The 19,269-nt window shown below is 41.7% G+C and overlaps 1 protein-coding gene across 3 annotated transcripts in view; it reads right to left on the bottom strand.

Annotated features, from left to right (window-relative positions):
* The window catches only part of LOC113023564 (VPS10 domain-containing receptor SorCS3-like), a 247,646-nt gene that overhangs the window by 131,144 nt on the left and 97,233 nt on the right, over nucleotides 1–19,269 (bottom strand). The window contains exons 1-2 of one of the 3 annotated variants that reach the window (XM_026169675.1): nucleotides 17,766–17,783; nucleotides 12,217–12,284 (exon numbers count right to left, since the gene is read on the bottom strand). Coding sequence is in view for 1 of the 3 variants with exons in the window: in XM_026169671.1 (XP_026025456.1) it covers nucleotides 12,217–12,284 (68 nt within the window). In the remaining 2 variants the exon portion in view is untranslated. Of the gene's footprint in view, nucleotides 1–12,216; nucleotides 12,285–17,761; nucleotides 17,784–19,269 lie in introns of those variants that run through there. The other 2 variants (XM_026169674.1, XM_026169671.1) reach the window with 2 other exon arrangements.

Here is a 19,269-nt window from a genome sequence, read left to right as displayed (position 1 = left end):
AGCGTAATGATCTGTCTGCAAATGTACTGAGATGCTCTAAAAATAAAGGGACAGCACTTTCTTTTGAATATATAAGTGCCGAGGATAGACATATTTCTCCATTTTAATATGTATTCCACAGCCTGCATGAGCATCCCCGGCTCCTTTTTCAACATAACGGATGAGGGTTGCAAACAAACTTTTGATTTATATCTGCCATAACTCCTTTGGAAATATGCTCATCATGTACTGCGTATGCAGAATCCAATATTAAATCATTCCCTCCTTTTCTGTCAGTGTAGAAGTTGCTCGGCGGGGATGAACGACTCACAGATACAAGTGTTTAGCAGAACACCAGCTGTTTCTCTGGTGTAGACTTGGTGAAGTAGAATTGATAAAAGCCAGGCAGGGCTGTAAGAAGTGTGAGCACGCTCTTTTTGTTTGATCGCGTGCTCATTTGCCGGCGTGCATCCTGTTGTGGCAGCGCAGGGGTAAATACAAGTTGTGTTTCCTTTTCCAATGAGAAATGGGGGGAAAGATGCTCTCCTAGAAGGTGAGTGGGAGCTATCCCTCACGACTCTGCGGTGCCTTTATCTGCTACCTTTCTTCTTTCTGATAAGCAGCTCCGGAGCCAATCGTGTGGAACTTATAACTCAGACGTGTGAAAGTGAAGTTTTACCAAGTTAAGTAAGAAAGAGGTAGAAATGAATAATAAACTTTCCTCCAAGCATCAACTTTTCCTGGGTGCTGCATAAACTCGTGTGCTGTTTGCACACACAGTGAGCAGTCCTGGCAGCGTCTCTCAGCATTGGCAGCAGCCCATCCGTAATCTCAAAGGATCTGAGCCCGTGGCCGGCCTCGCCACTGACCATACAACCGGCCCCTGTGCGAGTGCCAGCAGCGCAAAACAAAATGTGTATTTCACTACAGCACCCGGACCACCAGCTACAGCACGCCAGCACAGTCCAGCGTGTTGCTGTGGGCGAATGATGTCATAATGTTGTCCTCCGTGGAAATATTTGTGTCATTTCGCATAAGCGCTGTGGTGAAAGCTGCGAGGCTACCCGCTGCTGCCGACAAACGCCGGACTGTTTGTCGTGCATTTGAGGAGTATCCACTTCCTCCTCTGCATGAAGCTGCAGGAAAGACAGAAACATGGGTCCTGCATCATAATAATTACAATTACAAATTAAATTACTTAAAACAAAAAGGGAACCGTCTCAAATCTCAGAGGGATGGCCAATGCACTTGAATAACAATTACGAAATTCCCCATTGCATCCAAAGCAAAGCTTCATAATGAAATCCACCATTTGCTGTTATGACAGGAAGCAAACGAGTGCATGCTTCAGGATGTGAAGAAAAGGCCCAAGAGTATGTAATTAAAAAGGAACATTTAAATATTGTGAGAAAAGAGCAGAATAAATGACCTCTTTAATAACACACATCACACAGCGGGCTTTTGGGCTGCTTCCAGTTCTTCCCATAAATTCCATAATTGTATGATATGCTAAACTGTTGGCTTGCGTTCACTCCAGGTTGACAGCTCCTTTTGAAAGAACCAGTCTAACTAGTTCAGTCTGACAAATAGCCTGTTGTGTGTGCTGGGCTTTTGATAGACATTTGTGATCTTTGTAGCTGCATGGATTGCATGCTAACACGGAAAACACTGAATACAAGCAGCATGTGAACAACCTATCAACCAGGATAAAACCAATGCACTTTTATTCTTTAAATAACTGCAATCAGCAATAAATACAAAGGCTTTTCCTAACTTTATCTAATCCTTGTGAATATTGTTAAGGGTTAAAATTGGTGATTATTATCATTACTAATGGGCCCAGTCAAGGGTGAGAGCTGTCATATGCTACAACTTGTTTTGATCAAGCCCATTTATGTTACGTTACATCACCTACAATAACACTGGGGAAGTCTGGCTATTGAAACTCTAATATATCCCATGATTTTAATGCTCAAAGTTGGTTATAGAAAATATTGTGCCAAACAAAAGATTTGGGGTTTAGATGGTGATACTAATATACTAGCGCTGTCAATAGATTAAAAAAAACTAATTCATCTCAGTTTTCTGTAATTAATCGCAATCGGATTCATCACAGGGTTACTGTGGATTAATTTTGATTAATCACGATTAAATATCATTCATTTTTTATCGATATTAATTACATTTCTTTTTGCATGAGCAAACAGACTCTGAAAAAAAGGGAAAATATACGCACTTAACATGTTTATTGAACATTCATGTTAACAAAAAACTGACTGACACAATTGCCAAGTGGAATTACAAACAGCAGACCTGTTAATATCGTTGAGAACGTGCTTTACACGGCTTTGGTTCCTCATCTCAAGCACTTGAAGTGCCTCCCCAAGAGTGACAGAGAGAGAGGGGACAAATGTTTACTGAGTCCCCGACGCTCCGTGAGTGGTTTGTGGCAAGCTGGGTGACGCGTTAGCCAAAGTCCGAGCAGCATCCCCGACTAACGTATGCTTTGTGTCAATGAGATATTTTAAGCTGGAAGTCCTGCGGTGAAAAGAAAGATCATTCTTGCACAATGTGCATAATACTTTGTTGGTCGACTGTTCCGTCTTGTTATTTTTTTAATACTCAAATTTCCCATCGAGGGGGCCGATGTTGGTTTATCATCTTCCAAATTGAGTTGATTGGTTCAGCTGCCCGTCACTACCAGATCTACTGCCCGTTTGCGCATGTGCGAAGGTAACTCTACTTGGACAAACTGCCCAAAATGAGTTGACAGAAACATTTCAGGGATTTTGAGTCATTCTGCACTCCAGATGTGTTAATTGTGTTAAAAATTTTAATTGCTTTTACCGTGATGCTGTTAATTTTGACAGCACTTCAATAAACACATATCCTCTTGTAATGCATGCATGTGGCACAGTTTAAATGTGGCCTACAGTGTGTTTGTAGATTGAGCAGCTGAGTATGTGAGCTGGACCCATGAAAGTGCAAAACATTTTATTCTGCTGACTCTAGTTTGGTGTCTTTGATTGTACTGGATGATTGAAGTCTGAAGAAACAAGACGTATTTACAATTTAACAGTTTATCGATTTACCAAAAGAAGGCCTCAGTAGCACGCACAGCCACAACAGCTGCTGTGGGATAGCGTCAACCAGCATTTGTTGCAAATCAGCCAATAGTTGTGGTGGTCACTGGCACAAACTGCACACCTAAGTTTTTGATCCCAGGATTGAGGTTAACACCTTGGGTTTGCAGAACAGCAGCTTGAAGTTGTCCTGTGGCCCTATTCAAACATGGCATGCATGGAGCAGACACCAGTTGACCACTGCAGCAGGCTCCGTGCTCACAAGTGCTGCTAACTAGGCATCAATCAGGCACCTGATGGCCAATCAGAAGCTCCAAGAAGAGTCAGTAGCAGCGTTGGCAGAGTTTTTCATGGGTACCACCCATGCTGCTCAACCCAGAGACACGTTTTCCTTGCAAATGTGGCAGCATTTAAGGGGAAATAAACATGATTCAAAAGGTGTAACATTTATTGCCTATAGGCATCGTTAAAACAAAAAAAATGAATGTTTGAAACACAGATTTTCTTGCTTCTTATATTAAGTTTAGCTGATGCAAACTGGTATGTTTGTCGGTTTAACAGAGATTAAATGTGTTTGTCCAGCCTTGAAAATCTCTTATGATTGTATCGTGTGCTTAAGTTATGACAGCTCAAAAATGCTGAGAAAACATATTTTTGTCTTATTACTCGAACATTTTCATAGTTTAAAAATGTCCTTTTTTCAGGTTTTGTAAAATATACCAAAGCTATTGTACAAAAACGCAGCTAACTCTAAAAAGGTTTGACAGATTTGATTGGCTTAAAATGGAATGGCCTTATTCATCCCACAGAATACTTGGATCAGTCCAGCTTGAACTATCCTTTATTTACCGCATGCAGTTGTTCATCCATCATACTGGGCAGTCTTTTCTTCAGTTTTAGTAGATCCGCTCAGTTTTCAAGGAATTGCTTCTGAAATGTTCTGGTGAGCCCTGGCTGCTGAGGTTTTGAGGGAAATACCAAGTCCAATTGCAAAAGGTCACAGACATCAGGTGGGTCTCTCTGAGAGAGCCAGGCCCTTATTATAGGCACTGACCTGTGAAATATCACATAGCCCATGAGCATGCTCAGCAAAATGATGCAATTTGAGAGGATGTCACTCTTCAACCCCAGGTGACCCCATCTTGGCACAATGGGAGAGGCGGAGTCTGTAGCCAGGGACTGATAATGCAGACTCATCTCTCTCTCCCTCTTCATCTTTCTGATGGTCTCCTGTAGTTTCACAAGGGGATCCCCGCCAATAACGCTTTCCACACCACAGGTGGAAAATATTTCCGGTCCCTTTCCACTATTTCCAGATTATGAGTGGAAATCATTTCATTTAGTTTTTAATTTCACAGGAATTTACCGCTACAACCCAAGATGTATCAACATAAATGGTGAGATCAAAAACACTGAGGATTGGAGAAACCATCGTTTCCTGTGCAGGTCCAATGTTCCCCAGTATGTCGATGCAAAGTCATCCTATACCAGCACGTGTTTTTAAAAGGGTGTTACACTGATTTACAGTAGTTCTTCCGCTTACATGGTACATGTGAGTCACCAGAGACACACCACCAGAGACAGGTCAAACTGAAGCAACAGAGGTTGATATAACTCGACTGTTTGGCTCAAACACCATCCTATATTTCCTCTACAACCATTCCTAGCTTCCTCTTATCAGCACGACGGGGTTTGACACTTTACTCTCATGACTATTTCTGACCTTTTGTTAAATTAGTGACGCCCCCCTTTAGACCTTTGTGTTCCACGTTGCAAAGCAACTAGTGATACACATACACACACCCACCATCTAACTTTTGCCTAATATTTCATAATCACTGTCATTTTCAGTGACACTAATTTCAGGCAGTTATTCACATAATGAACATTTCTTCACACCAAACATCATTACAACTGTAATCAGGATGTTAATAGGGGACCAAAAAAAAAAGAGAGAAGAGAATGCCTCTTTTTTTGTTTTATCAGATCAGCGTTAATTTGCTGAAGGCATGAATAAGACCAATTAAATCAAAATAATTAGACTCAAACGCCTCATCGTTTGGTGTGAAAATTTCCCTAATGAAATAGAACTGACTACAGCATTGTTCCCCCGAGGATGAAATGACAAAAGTCAGATAGTCGCTACGTGTTTATTGGTGGTATGGTGTTATCATTTAGAGGTCTATTGGGAGAAAGTTGTTCATTTTCACAGATATTGATTGAACTACCTCAGACCACAGAGATAACATAATAATTGTTGAGCCGGGAGGTATTTTCATTGTAGACAAAGTTAAAAGTATTAAGGCCATCCACAACACTACGTTGTCAAACGTACAGAAAAAGCTCCTAGAAGCACAAATGATAACGCCAGTTGTGCGTGTGGATTTTCAGTGACATCATTTTTAAACATTTGACAGACAGAGTCCAATCACAGCCTCAAAGCTGCATATCTAGCTGTCATAAAATTAATTTGTCACCCTTATCAGTCAACATGCAGGCCCACTCGTTATCCACATAAATAATTATCTTTAATACAAGTGTTACTGGCATCTCAATTTTAGAAGTGGAGCTGCGTTGTGTTCTTTTTCTGAATTGTCATTTAGAAACTGTAGCCTCTTTGAATGTTTGAATCATCCCACTGAATGACCTTTGTCAGTTATAATTAGGCCCATAGATATGGCTAATAGACACCCCACAGTACAAACTCCTGATGATATTAGCAGCTGCAATCAACCATTCATCATTGTTTGTGCCTATCCAGCTCAAAATTGTGAGCTCAACTGTAATCAGCGATTTATAAAAGTAGGAATAATGCAGTTTAAGACCTCATGCAGTTTGTGAATAGGTGCATGTAAAATCTCCAGTCATCTGATCTTAACTTAAACTCCCCATTTAGAAAGTGAAGGTAACCTGTCAGCCAAAACGACACTTTAAAAAGTACGCAGAGGTACCCGAGATGTACAAAAACACTGAACAGCCATCCCATTACTCCTACATTAGCTGAAAAAGTCATGCCGTGAAGCTCCCAGCACACAGTTTTTGTGCTAATCTTAACACCTGCGTTATACAATTTGGCATCATTTTAAAAAGTTACAATTTCTTGTAAAAAAGAACAGCGGTCGACAGCACTGTACACAATGATAGACTGGAGTGTAAAAAGCGAATGAATGATGCAGAAAACAGATTTGAGATGGGAAACAGTTCTTAAAAATACAGAGAGAGAGAGAGAGCTGTGCAGGAAGTGTCATTTTTATTGTGGTGAAAGCAAAACAGCAAAAATAAGAGGGAATTAATGACAATGTTTATCAATTGTGAAGCATAGTTTGAATCTTCTTTTGCTGCTGCTTCAGTGAATTTTGGTTGGAGAGAGACAAAAGATGTAGCTTCGGAATCTGTGAGCTGTCGGCTTTAAGCACCGACTGCGTGTCCGTGTACTCGCCGGGTGAGAAAGCCGACATCTCACAGATTCTGATGCATCGGGTTCGTGCTTTGTGTTTACGTCTTTGGGTGGAATCCATTTCCCTGCTCTCATGTTCTGTTTTAGCTGTTTGGTGGTTGTTGAAATAATTTAATGAATCGATATCGCTCTGTAGAAATTTAGATTCACAAATGTTCGTAAAGTCTGGCTGCATGGCTAGGTGCTTATTTTTATACACGTGTGACAACGGGAATGAAAACAGCTGAATTCAAAGTGATGTGGTGGAGGTGTAGCCCAGGACTTTTGTGCATATGGCAACGTTTCTGGGAGTGACAAGTGAAGCTACTGTGAAAAGGCTGCAGTCTTTCTAATGACCAGCAGGGGGCGATGCCTCTGTTAGTGGTACAAAGGTCTGTGGGGGAAGAGTTGACCCTCCCTCGTTGCGTCTGTATTCAAGACACCAAGATGGCCGGCTGAAGATTCATAATAGGTCTTCACTAATCAGGTAAGCAACCATTAATTTGGTCAGCTGATTCACTCAGCTGGTCTGACCCTCAAGTGTAAGTAAGCATTAATGCTTATGTAATAATGTGATTTATATTCTCTTTTAATTTTTATGCACATGCACAGTATTTGTTACATAAGTACACGTTTTAAAACTTTTATCCTGTGTGCAGCTCAGTAAATCACAGCAGCTGACTTTGAACCAGGAAGTAAATGAGTGCTTGTAACAGCTCAGTTGGCACTCTGTCACGAGTGAGGTCAGCTGAAATGATTAAAAGTATACTTTGTCCACTGGATGTAATTTGCGCTAAACATCTTAAACCTTAATTTATATTTACAACAATATACGAGTCGGAGCTGCTTTGAGCACAACATAAAACTTGACTTTTTCACTGTGTTTTGCAGTGGCACAAAAAGAGATTAACATCAGCTCATCCTGAAGCTTTCCAGCTCAGTAATTCAGAACCACACCGTGTGCACAACTTCAGTAAACTCACTGCATAGTTCAGAGAAAACAACTGCTGCATAGGCTTGTTTTGCAAAAAGTACAAGTATAGGAAATGTCAAATTCAAATGGCGATAGGAGGGAAATACAATATGACTTTGTTGTTGGCGTTAATTTACCCATGTCTGAATACCTGCAAATGAGTACAGGGCTTGTCATATTTGATAAATTCTCATCCACTGAGGGACAAAACCCCAGAGACCAGATGAGAGAGGCTGAAAAACTTTGAAGAACTGTTTTGCTGAGTTGATTTATTGTCAACAGCGAACAGCTCGCCTTCATTTCTTTCCCCTCCGCCACGCACATATGAAGGCTGCTTTGAAAATTATGCAGAGACAGAGTGATCAGCTTTCATTGTTTAAGGTCAGGGTGTTCATTAAAATTGACAGACTGACTAGGCGATACTTTGAGGTGTTGGCAGTGCCTTGACCTTTGCAAAAAGACAGCGTTAGTCTTGCCGTTTCGGACATCTTCCCGTAAAGTGATAAACATTCTCCGTGGCTACTCCTCTTCAAACTGTATCAGAGCTGGGATCTCAATTAGCTGGCACAAGAAAGGCCCATCATGGGTGTGGGCTGACACAAAACAGGCAGATTTCTCATCGTTGAGCGATTCGAGAAGTACCTTTCTTCAGCTTCCTCTTAGCTGCTGACTGCTTGTAGGTATGTGAGGGGACATTAATGCTGATCTCCAAACGCTTTTCTTGTTCATGTTGTTTTACCTGAATAAATCTTCACCTATAGAATTCAACTATTAACTACAGCGGTGTCAAGGTTTGTATTAGTTCAGTCACCGCGTGTGCAGAAATTGGCTGGTTAACAAAGGACGATAGTCCTGATGCCCACGCTGCTGGACGTCTACTCCTCGCTTGTTGTGATGCCTCAGTAAACACTCTTCTGGCTTGTGACTGACAAATCACAACTGCAGGAGGTTGCACGAGGCCTCGCTTTCTCAGTCAGATCCACCGCTTTCTTGTCAGGTCTGATTTTAAGGCACCAAGATGGTGTCGGTAAAAATCACAAGCATTCAAGCTCGTGTCCTCTAAGCTGGAATGGCAGTTTTTTACTTCTTCTATGGTTAGATTATGTTCGCTCTCTGCCATCTGTGGCTGTTATTACAGGGCATATGTTTGGGGATGTTTATGCAATGAAGACTATAGGAAGTTGTACCTTATGTACATAATGCAGTGTCCCCTTTTCCCCAATGCTTTCGTACAGAACTAAACAGAAGAAAATGTAACTGGAGTTTTATACTTCTACAGCAGACAGTAGGGTCTTATCACAAAACTATCATTTTATTATGTAAGTAGCATATGATAACACGATAGCATCTGCAGCCAGAGCCTCTGTGGTCGAGCTTACCGCAGGATATCAAGGGACTACTTTTTCTTTGCACTTATTCAAACACCAAACCACTGCTCCGTTTTGCCTCAGGATCCAAATTATACAGAATGTGTCTAAATGTCAGAAATGAGTAGCAGTCATTTTGTCATCACTTATCAGCGATGAGTGATGACGATGACCTGGATGACTGAGAACCTTCACAGACATCACTTATCAGCCAAACTACCACTTCAAGCTGGACAGAGTAAGCAAACTTCAGAAGTGTAAATGTTTTCAGCTCTAAAGGACTGTCATCTCTGAAATCTGTGAAGAAAGAAAAATGCATACAGATGGAATATCGCTGGTTTCTCTTCAGGCGAAGCTGCTGTGGTTTGAACTCAAGTTCAGCACAGTCTCTCTGCTGAGACGGGCGAGTCAAAACGCAAATCTGAGCTGAAGAAGAAAGCTGAATGTCTCAGAGTTCTGAACAAACAACTTTTCATTTGGAACGGTTTATTTTGCAGTCGATGTGAAGGCAGCCATTAGGGCGTTCCACTTTTACCGCAGAATAAAATGACATGCAAAAATACCGTTAGCTAAATCCTACCACCTTCACGTCATTGCCGAGCTTCAAGTCTCCCAGTTTTGATAGACTTCATGTCAGCATCCAGCCTATAATTTAGGAATGTGTGCTGAAAATTACACAAACAAAATGCATATGTCTCACAGCCAATCACAAGAGAGGCATCTATTAAAGTGCAAACTGGGACAGCTCATACATTTTTCTAAATCCATGGAGCTTACACATCCTGTAAGACCTCTTCAGTACCAACAAAAGTCATTTCTATGACATCTTCACAATATAAAGTGTATGGCCGTAGTATGAACCTGTGGCAAACACTACTGAGCATGTGCAGCAGGCCACAAAACATGCAAGCAAACCCAAACCTAGAAAATGTTACTCGTGTGATGTGCCAAGTGAGCACTTAGCATCTCTGAGTCTTGTTTTCAGTTCCCCTTAGTGCATTAGACTCCCCCCCCCCCCCCCCCCCCCCCCACACACACACACAGGATCAAACAGTTTGCCTATAAAAATTAAAAAAAGAAAAAATGTAAATGCTTTAAATTTGGTTAATGTCCCGCTCAAGGTTATTTTCTCATCCACCTCTGGACAGCTTTCAGCATGGCTGCCATTTTTAGATCTCCATGTTCCCCTGCACTTGTGCCTCTGTAATGGGAACTGGATCACCTCCAGTGTGGTCGTTTCAACTTCATTTTCATTTTAAGGAAGCGGACAAGGGAAATGGGGGAATCCCAGAAAATGTGGAAATCATTTCAGATTTATTTATTTTCAGGCATTCAGGTTTTGCTGAACCCCCCTCAGGATATTACAGTAGCATCCTGCACTGACAGTCTCCGGGGGAGCTCCATTTACAGTGCAGAACCTCAGGCCAGTTGGAAACACAAGTTGATGTTTGGTCTCTGCACCAGTTTGCTGTTTGTGGTGAAATTATAGAGTTCACAGTGCAAGAGGTCAGGAAGGGATTTCAACGGACCGATCTAAAAATAGCAGCTGTGCTGGAAGCCATCTGGACATGTCTGAGAAGATGTTGTCCAATTTTAAATCATGTGTGTTTTTTGATACGTCCGTTTCCTGAATGCTTTAATCAAGTCTGGTAAAACCCAGTGATAACATCAAGTTTAAAAAAATCAGCAAATTGGGACAGTTAGTTCTGCTTTGTTAAGTCATTGCTACAGGTGGTAGAAATAATCCCCAGGAGTCCCACCTGTGTTTTCCAAACCACAGACACGGTTCCTCTTATGACACCTATTTGGCATCTGCAGAAAGTTTGACAGAACTGGCGAGGTCACCTACCTGAGAGGACCTTTACATTGTTTTCCTGAAAAATGTGACACGTCATGACAATCCAGATTTGAAAATAGCCTACATGTAGTTTCAGCTCACGAGGGATGTGTAAGCCATCCTTTTTTCAGTGTATTTTTCCTTTTTACAAGCGCTCTTGTCTCACGAGTTTGTGTGTATGCGTGTTTATTTTATTCCCAGTCGGGGTGAAGAAGCTGAGTACATCAGATAATATTTCAGAACAAGAGCATGGCAAACAACCTTCTCCACCTGAGTGCCCCGTATGACTGTGCACGACACTAGAACAGTGTGTTCACAGCAGCAGAGGAGCAGGTGAGGACAGGACAGACGGATCGCAGATGGGTGGGAAATGTGACACTGATGGTTCAAAGGTGTAAAAGGGCACAACTAAAGGGCCAGAACGGAGAAACGTTTGTGTTGTGATTTTAACACAAATTGTGTTTTCTCAGATTAGCTGCCTGCTGCTTATATTAAACTATCAATAGCCAAAAACATCATCACAGAGCTATTTCGACTCCACACCACAGCTTTCAAACCATCTACTAGGGCTGGGCCATATCATACTGTTCACAGTAATACCGGTATAATGTTGGGCAACGATAAGAAAATGAAATATCGCGATAGAATATGGGTCAAACGCGCATGCCTTTGTTTTCATACGCACATGGCGGAAAAAATCATGGCGGCAACGGAGAATGAGAAGAGCGAGAGCGGATCGTTGAATGAAACAGATGAACCAGAACTGGTTTGTAAAAATGCTGCAGCTTCACTGGTGTGGAACTGGTTTAGCTTTCGTCCGTCAGATACACAACAAAGCACTATTTTTGGTAGCGCATGCTAGCGGGCCGTCGTTATTACCGTATTGTTTGGAAAATACGGCACACTTAAAATCATCCTTTGATTTTTCTGAAAGTCGACAGAGCCCCTTATAATCCCGTGTGCCTTATGTCTGAACTCTGGTTGTGTTTACTGACCTCGAAACGATTTTATGTACACGGCGCTCGAAAATCTGTCAAATGTTTCAGTACGGCTTTGCTAAGCTACGAAGCCGCACCGCTTGATGGATTGTCGGAGCATTACGGCTATCGTAGGCGGAGCCTCGCGGAGTGATAGGTACTGTGCTTCAACATAATATTACCGTATTGTGTGTGTATAACCTCTTTTTAAGTTTTGTGGATATTATACATGGTTATGCTGAGGATATGTCGGCCAGTTTCCACTGGAAACGCCTTTTGGTTAAACTGTCAGCGAGGAATTTGCACTGTTACATTTTTATATAACTTTAATGCACATAAAAAAACAGCTGCTTGTTTAAGTGAAAATACATTCATGTGTTTTCTTTTTTTTTTGCACTAATAAAGTTGTGGAGTTGTAAAGTATTTATCTCGTGTCAGTTATATCGTCAGTTATATTGTTATCGCAAATTTTCAAATGTATATCATGATAAATATTTTCGGTCATATCGGCCTGCTCTATCATCTACTTGTAAATATTTTATAGATAAAGTCTCTTGTACTCACCTCCAAAGTGTGCTCTCAGTGACGCTGCCGATATGAAAATCGTACAGCTTGGTTAGGATCAGGATCACCTGAAAAAGAGGGAATGTAATTGTTAGAATCTTTTTATGAGGCGGACAAAGCGATTAATGAATTCTTTACTGTAGCAGAATGGCGACTAATGCATGAATACAGCATCCCAGATTTAGGATGGCTTAAGAGGCAGAGCACTAATAATAATAATAATAATAATGGATTGGATTTATATAGTGCTTTTCAAGGCACCCAAAGCGCTTTACAATACCACTATTCATTCACTCTCGCATTCACACACTGGTGGAGGCAAGCTACGGTTGTAGCCACAGATGCTGACAGAAACGAGGCTGCCATATCGCGCCATCGGCCCCTCTGGCCAACACCAATAGGCAGTAGGGTAAAGTGTCTTGCCCAAGGACACAATGACCAGGACAGAGAGCCCGGGGATCGAACTGGCGACCTTCCAGTTACAGATACGCTTCCCAACCCCTTGAGCCACGGTCGCCCCAATTGCCTGTGAGTTTTTACTGAATTCAGTTTTTGCTGATGGATCCTTGGACACTCCAAGTCCAGTGTTGACACACATCAGTTTGTTCAGAATGCTCTGCTGATTGCAAACACAGTGATTGTATGCAAATAAAATGAATCACAATGCTATTAAAGTCACTGTAGCTTGGAGTTGTTTCATTTATAAGAGTTGTTAGTTACGTCAGTAGTTACTGATATACTGTAATTCCAAGTACATTCAAAGAAAAAGATGCAGATTTAAGTAGCTTTAGCTTTTTTAATGATATCAAACAAGAGAATGTTATCACTGTGAAAGATATTATTTTGAAATCAAACTGACAGAAGACCCCAGAGAAGAACCACTACATGCCGCAGTTATAACGTGCCCTGTCTGGGTTGAGCACACCTCAGGATCCCTAGAGATGTCGCAGAGGAGAAGACTGTCTAGCCTATCAAGCTTAAGCTGCTGTCACCTGTGGTGAAAAATTAATGCAGAGATTAAAAGGGCCTCCTTTTCAAAGAGCTATTGTCCAGTTGTAAGCCTTATGATCCCATCATTTATGACCCCAAAAATCAATAAGTTTTAACACAAGAAGCATCCCTGAGGTGATTGCTGAAAGGTCTTTCTTCCCTCAAAAGGTACATACTGTAAAAAAAAAAAAAAACATTTATGGTATTTTGAATACTCTGCAACACTGGTTAGGAAAAGACTACAAGGCCCTGGAAGTGTTAGCATGTTGCTAGGTAGTGCTTTGCATAATTAGCGGTGTTTGCCACTTTCAAACTTCAAACTTGATGGAGCACGCTGACATTCTTGCCCCCTGTGGAAAAGTCTGATCCAACAGTCTCTGTGTTCACAGCTTTGGTCTGGGCTCTTTTGGAGAGATAATCAGCAGGCAGGGCACTATGATAAGCACTGTGCGAGTCCTCAGAGAACATCGCAAGATGAAGGGCTAGTTTGCTGTGACAGGATCAGTGGTCAGCTGTGATACTCCACGCTAGAGTAAAGGATCATAAATCTGTTGCTCAGGGACAGCTGGGCTGTAATGTCAGAGGAGGAAAAAACACTGTTCATTATACTTAACCATCTGGTCCCTCTACTTATGCTCACCTCTGGGTTACAGAACGCAGTCAAAAGATTTCTTTCATAGGAGAGCGAGCTCCTGCAATTGTCTTGGATTTATCACACACTTGACCCGACCTCACCGGGAGCCAAGCTCCTTTTACATAATAAGATGCTACTTTCACCCGTCAGCACACGTGTTTTTCGTAGCTGTACTGTTTTCCTTCTGACTAAATGACTATTGCTCCTTCTCATTAGCATCCATGTCTCTTGTTAGCATTCCCCTCCCTGCAACAAGCTTCTGCTTGTTTAAAGCAACCTGACAGGCCTGACTTGAGTCATTTGGCTGGGAGGGGGTGAAGGAGGTGTGGCCTTGACTCTTTTGACAGAAGTCAGCAATTGAGGCTAGATAAGCAGAACTTAGTAAAGAACCAGTTTCTTGGCTCCCCTGACCTCCTGTAGTACTTGTGTTCGTGAAGCTCGTGAGGCCCGCAGACTTCAAGGACCTTTCCACCTCTGGCCGAGCCTCACGCTCCCCACAAGCCCTATGAACGAGCCAGTCGCTCACCAGAGTCGTTGGATGGAGCTTGTGTGAAGATGTGCCACATGCCCAAGGGGTCCTCCTACTAACAATGCGAACATACAGTTCAGGCCAAACAAGATTGCAGTCCAGTGAGAGGCCAGTGCTGCATAGGAAGAAGATGGATTCCTGCCATTCGGCTCCACAACATCGCAAAACTTGGTCTTTGTGTGCATTAACATGATTATCTTTGTTAGAAGAGCACTCATGCTTCCCACTCTAGACATGCATAGATCTCTGCATGCTCGTGCTTCTGTGGGCTTTGTGCTTCTGAGATGTGTGGCTGTGTCCGCTTGGGGGGGTGACACACACAGACACGAGTTGTCTCATCACCACATGACAGTCTGAATTTGAAATTCACATTGAACAACTGGCAGAAAAAAACAAACAAACAAAGAAAGTACTTTTGTCCTTTCAAATATTTCTAAAGCAAATCTTGCTATGTGTCTCAAAAACATCTTTTCAGCCAGCGTTAAAGAGAGTTAAAAAAAATGTTTAATGCATTAAGCCTCAGCCCAGGATAAGAATAGCATGTGGATTTCAAAAAACACCAGTCACTGTTTATTTACACACTTGCTCGCGAGCGTTCACGGTCTTTGTTGAGGCGCCGGGTGTATTGGAAGGACAAAACCGCAGCAGGCTTGAGAAACGTTTGACAGGGTGTCTGTATTTGAAGTGCACTCTCCCCTCGTGAGTCCCCAGCTGACGTGCTTATAGAATCAAAATGTCAGTCACATTACCTTTGGATTTGCCTTGTTGCCTCAGCAATTAACCAACTGTGGTGAAAACATATTATTAGCAGAACTAAATGTCCCCCTTTCGTCATCCACAGAGTCAAAGTTCCAAACACAGTCTTGAATTTTGGCTCAGCTCATAGCATGCCAATGATGCTATTAATTGCTTTTCTGAGAAAATCTCAAGCGTTTGCGGAGCAATAGATTAATTGTGATCGTGACCTGAAGAGCCGTCACCTTCGATGTCAGGTAAAAACACAAGGCAGCATATCAAGTCTAAATTAAACCTGACGTTCTATAAATAGCAGTGCGTGTGTGTTCATTCGTGCTGAATGTAGTAATTACAAGGAATGGTAAAGCTAACGCTGCTGGCATCTACATTGGACTCATCGTAAGGAAGACACGGTGGGTTCAACTTGCCTTTTTTAGTTTACCTAAACCAACCTTTCTGAAAATAAGAACAGCAAATGAAAATAAACAGACAACATTCGAGATTTGATCTTTCCTCTGCAAACAATTTATATCATTTTCTTAATTGTGCTTTTTAACACTTCCCAGAAACTTGGGACTGGCATCAAAGTAACAGATTAAAGCAAAACAAAAGATTTCACATGGAATCTGCTTCCAAACCACGTGCAACTTCCAACAAACAGCTCTTCAGACATTTTTGTACTTTGGCTCAAACTGTTTCAAAGACATCAGTTTTGTTCGCTGCAGTTGGAACAAAAAGCTCTCTGTGGCTTTGATTTCAAAATGTCATGGTACTCCAGTATTGACAGCCTCACACATCTGAAAACAAGCTTTTAGTCTGCAAACAAACGTCGGGATGGTCGACACTAAAATGGCAGCTGAAACCGATCATTATCTAGAAGTGATTAAGCTACCCCGCCTCTCAGTAGCATGTCAACGGCTGAGCAATTACGTTGTCAATTGGTGAGAGCTGTTTATGAGACACAATATCATCTGGTAGCATCAGAACTACAACTTGACATCAAGGCTGAGCTAAAGAAAACAAAAAAACACTGAATTCTTTGTCGCAATTTGGAATGACTGTGGCAGAAAATGAAGCCATCGACTTAATGGTAAGTGGATAAATACAGTGTATGGGCCATAAATGGAGACAGAGTTGAAATAAAGACGTGGGGCAACAATGGAGAGTATCTGGCCCCAAATGTCATGTTTAGCTTTTGTTATCCCGCTAATGACAGAGCAGGCTGGGCACTATGGACGAGTATCTGTAGACTCACCCCTCTGGTCAATGGATCAGGTCACAAGTACAGCCAATAGATCATTTTCAGATTGTCATATAAGATAAGATAAGATAAGATAACCTTTATTAGTCCCACACGTGGGAAATTTGTTTTGTCACAGCAGGAAGTGGACAGTGCAAAAGTTATGACGCAAAAATTAGAATACAATAAGAATAAATACAGTACACAGCTGTACAGAATAGAATAAAATAATATACTATATACAGTAGAATAAAATAGAATAAAAATATACAATAAAAAATAGAATACGAATGCTATATACAACTGAGTAAAAATACAACGATGCCAGAAAAGATTATTGCACTTAGTGTTATTGCACATGTGTGGATGTGTGTGTTTGTTCAGTTAAAGTCTTGGAAGTTATGGAAGTTAACATACGACAGCTATGGTAATCAATGTTGATGGTAATCAATAACCTTCTTTTCTTTATCGTCTTCTGTAGAAAAAACTACTTCTATTGAGAAAATATGGGGAAAAAAAACTCAACTTTGAACAGACAGTATTACACTCATTCATAAACCCAACATCACGACCCAGTATTTGTGTTTCAGGTCCTGGATTAATATTCTTAGTGTCATTCATGTTCTCCCTATTTGCCTCAGTGTGTTATACTCTTAGTTTCTAGTCTCTAGTTTTCTCTCACTGTGCCTTCCCCGTGTTCCACGTTTAGTTACTCTTGTCTCCGTGGTCTAAGGAGCTTGGAAAGAAAAGCGTCTGGATTCTTTAAGACGTTTCACCTCTCATCCGAGAAGCTTCTTCAGTTTTAAGAGCAACTGATGGACAGTCCCAGATTTTAAGGACTATGGGAACCTTAGACTGCGATGACCTGGATGACTGAGACCCTTCACAGACATCTTGTCTCTTTGTTTCATATTCCCTCTGCGGCCTGGAGGGCCGGTGTCCTGCTGGTTTTAGATTTCACCCTGAGTCAACACACCTGAATCACATGATTAGTTCGTTACCAGGCCTCTGGAGAACTACAGGACAAGTTGAGGAAGCCATTTAGCCATTTGAATCAACTGTGTTGGATCAAGGACACATCTAAACTCTTACAGCCCTATGCCCCTAGTAGGTCTCTGAGGTCTTGTGGTCAGGGCCTACTTGTTATTAAGTATACGAGACTGAAAACTAGGGGTGATCGAGCTTTTGCTACTGTGGCCGCCAGACTGTGGAATTCTCTTCCTCAGAACTTAAGATCTGCTGATTCACTGATTACTTTTAAAAAACAGCTAAAAACACATCTTTTTAAAATTGCATTTTGTTAACTTTTGACTGTATTTTGTCTTTTTAATCTGTGCCTATACCTTGTAAAGCACTTTGTGATCTCTTATCTAGAAATGTGCTATATAAATAAAATTTTACTTACTTACTTACTTACTTACTTACTAAAGCCTGCAGGACACCGGCCCTCGAGGCCTGGAGTTGCCCACCCCTGCCCTGCCTTTGTGATGGTCTCATGTTTCCTGTTTTATTTTGATAGTTCCTTGTCCTGTGTTCAGTGTATTCAGTTCTGCTTTCTCCTCGTCTCGTTATGTCTGATTAGTCCCAGCTGTGTTGCCTTACTGTTTCCTTTACTCACTCGTTACTGACTTGTGTATTTAAGCCCTGTGTTTTCCTCTGTTCGTTGTCGTGTCATACTGCCTCATTGCTCTGGGTTTCCTCTGTGTTTCCTGATAACTCCTAGCTCTGTGTTTCCTAGTTTCCAGTGTTGGTTTTGTTTTTCTCTGTTGTAATATTCTGCGTTTTTGCCTTTCTCAGTCGAACCTTTTGTTTGAACCGTGTGTTTGAGACCTAACTCTGCCTGCCACAGCCGTAACACGACAGCTAAATGTTTTGACCTATTTTAATATCCATTTCTTTTAATTCCAATTCTTATTTCTGTGAGTTGTAGGTGAGTCACTGGCTTTAACGGTTTCAGCATCTGTACACGGTTTCTGGAAGTCAAGTCAGACGTGTGGCAGAAAGCCTTGAGCCATCTCAGAACTGCTACAGTGCCAGACCTCCACATCGGCCTGAAATAATGTGAGAAGGAATGCACTTGAACCGACGTTAGACGCACCTTTAGTATCTGACTCTGCCTCTATTTGTACCATGCAGTGCAGGCAAGGCTAATACCACATGTGCATGTAGAGCACACAAATCCATCATTATGCACCTGAAAGCGCTGGCTACAAAGAGAACAAGGAAAACACTCAAATCTGTTCAAGGCTAAAGGGTCTTAACATCCATCCCAGTATAACAGCAAAGAAACCAAGGTTTCTGCTGAGGCTCCCCTCTGAATTTTGCAATTATCTAATCAGTATTAGGCACAAATTAAATACATGCAGCACTTTGGCGATGAAGGGCAGCAGTGGATGAAAGAAAGGGAATTAGGATGTAAAATGAGTTGTTTGCTTATGTAAATGCAGACCACTAGAGTATGCTGTAGCTGTTGATGTGTTGTAGTTTCATCAAGGCCACGTCGGGGAGAAGACTGTGTTACTGTGCCCCTTCTGGACATCACTCACTCTGCTCCCTCGCAGCTCTGTCTCCTTCTCTGTCATGTTGCCTCTCATGCTTCCTGTCTCCACTGCACACTGAATCATTTCTCCCCTCCTCTTTCTCTTTTCTCATTTATTCTATCCTTCTTGTGTCTTTCTCTTGACTCTTCTTCCTCACCAGCCGAATCTTTGTGTTTTCCTCCAAACTAAAGCCCCTTTATCTCTGTTTATCTGCACTGTTCTTCCGTGGTTTTACTTACCCCTCTTGCCCATACCTCTTATCTTTATTCTCCCAGTAGTTTCTCATATTCCCTTCCTAATGTGCCCAAGAGTCTGCTACTCACCTTCACTCTCATCTTTTCTGTCTTATCTCACATCCAGATTGCCCCACCAACACCACTCCCAC

The sequence above is a fragment of the Astatotilapia calliptera genome, chromosome 6, assembly GCF_900246225.1.
Source record: "Astatotilapia calliptera chromosome 6, fAstCal1.2, whole genome shotgun sequence".
Lineage (NCBI taxonomy): Eukaryota > Metazoa > Chordata > Actinopteri > Cichliformes > Cichlidae > Astatotilapia > Astatotilapia calliptera.
Note: the sequence above shows the minus strand (reverse complement) of the source record. Positions and strands in the feature narration are given on the sequence as shown.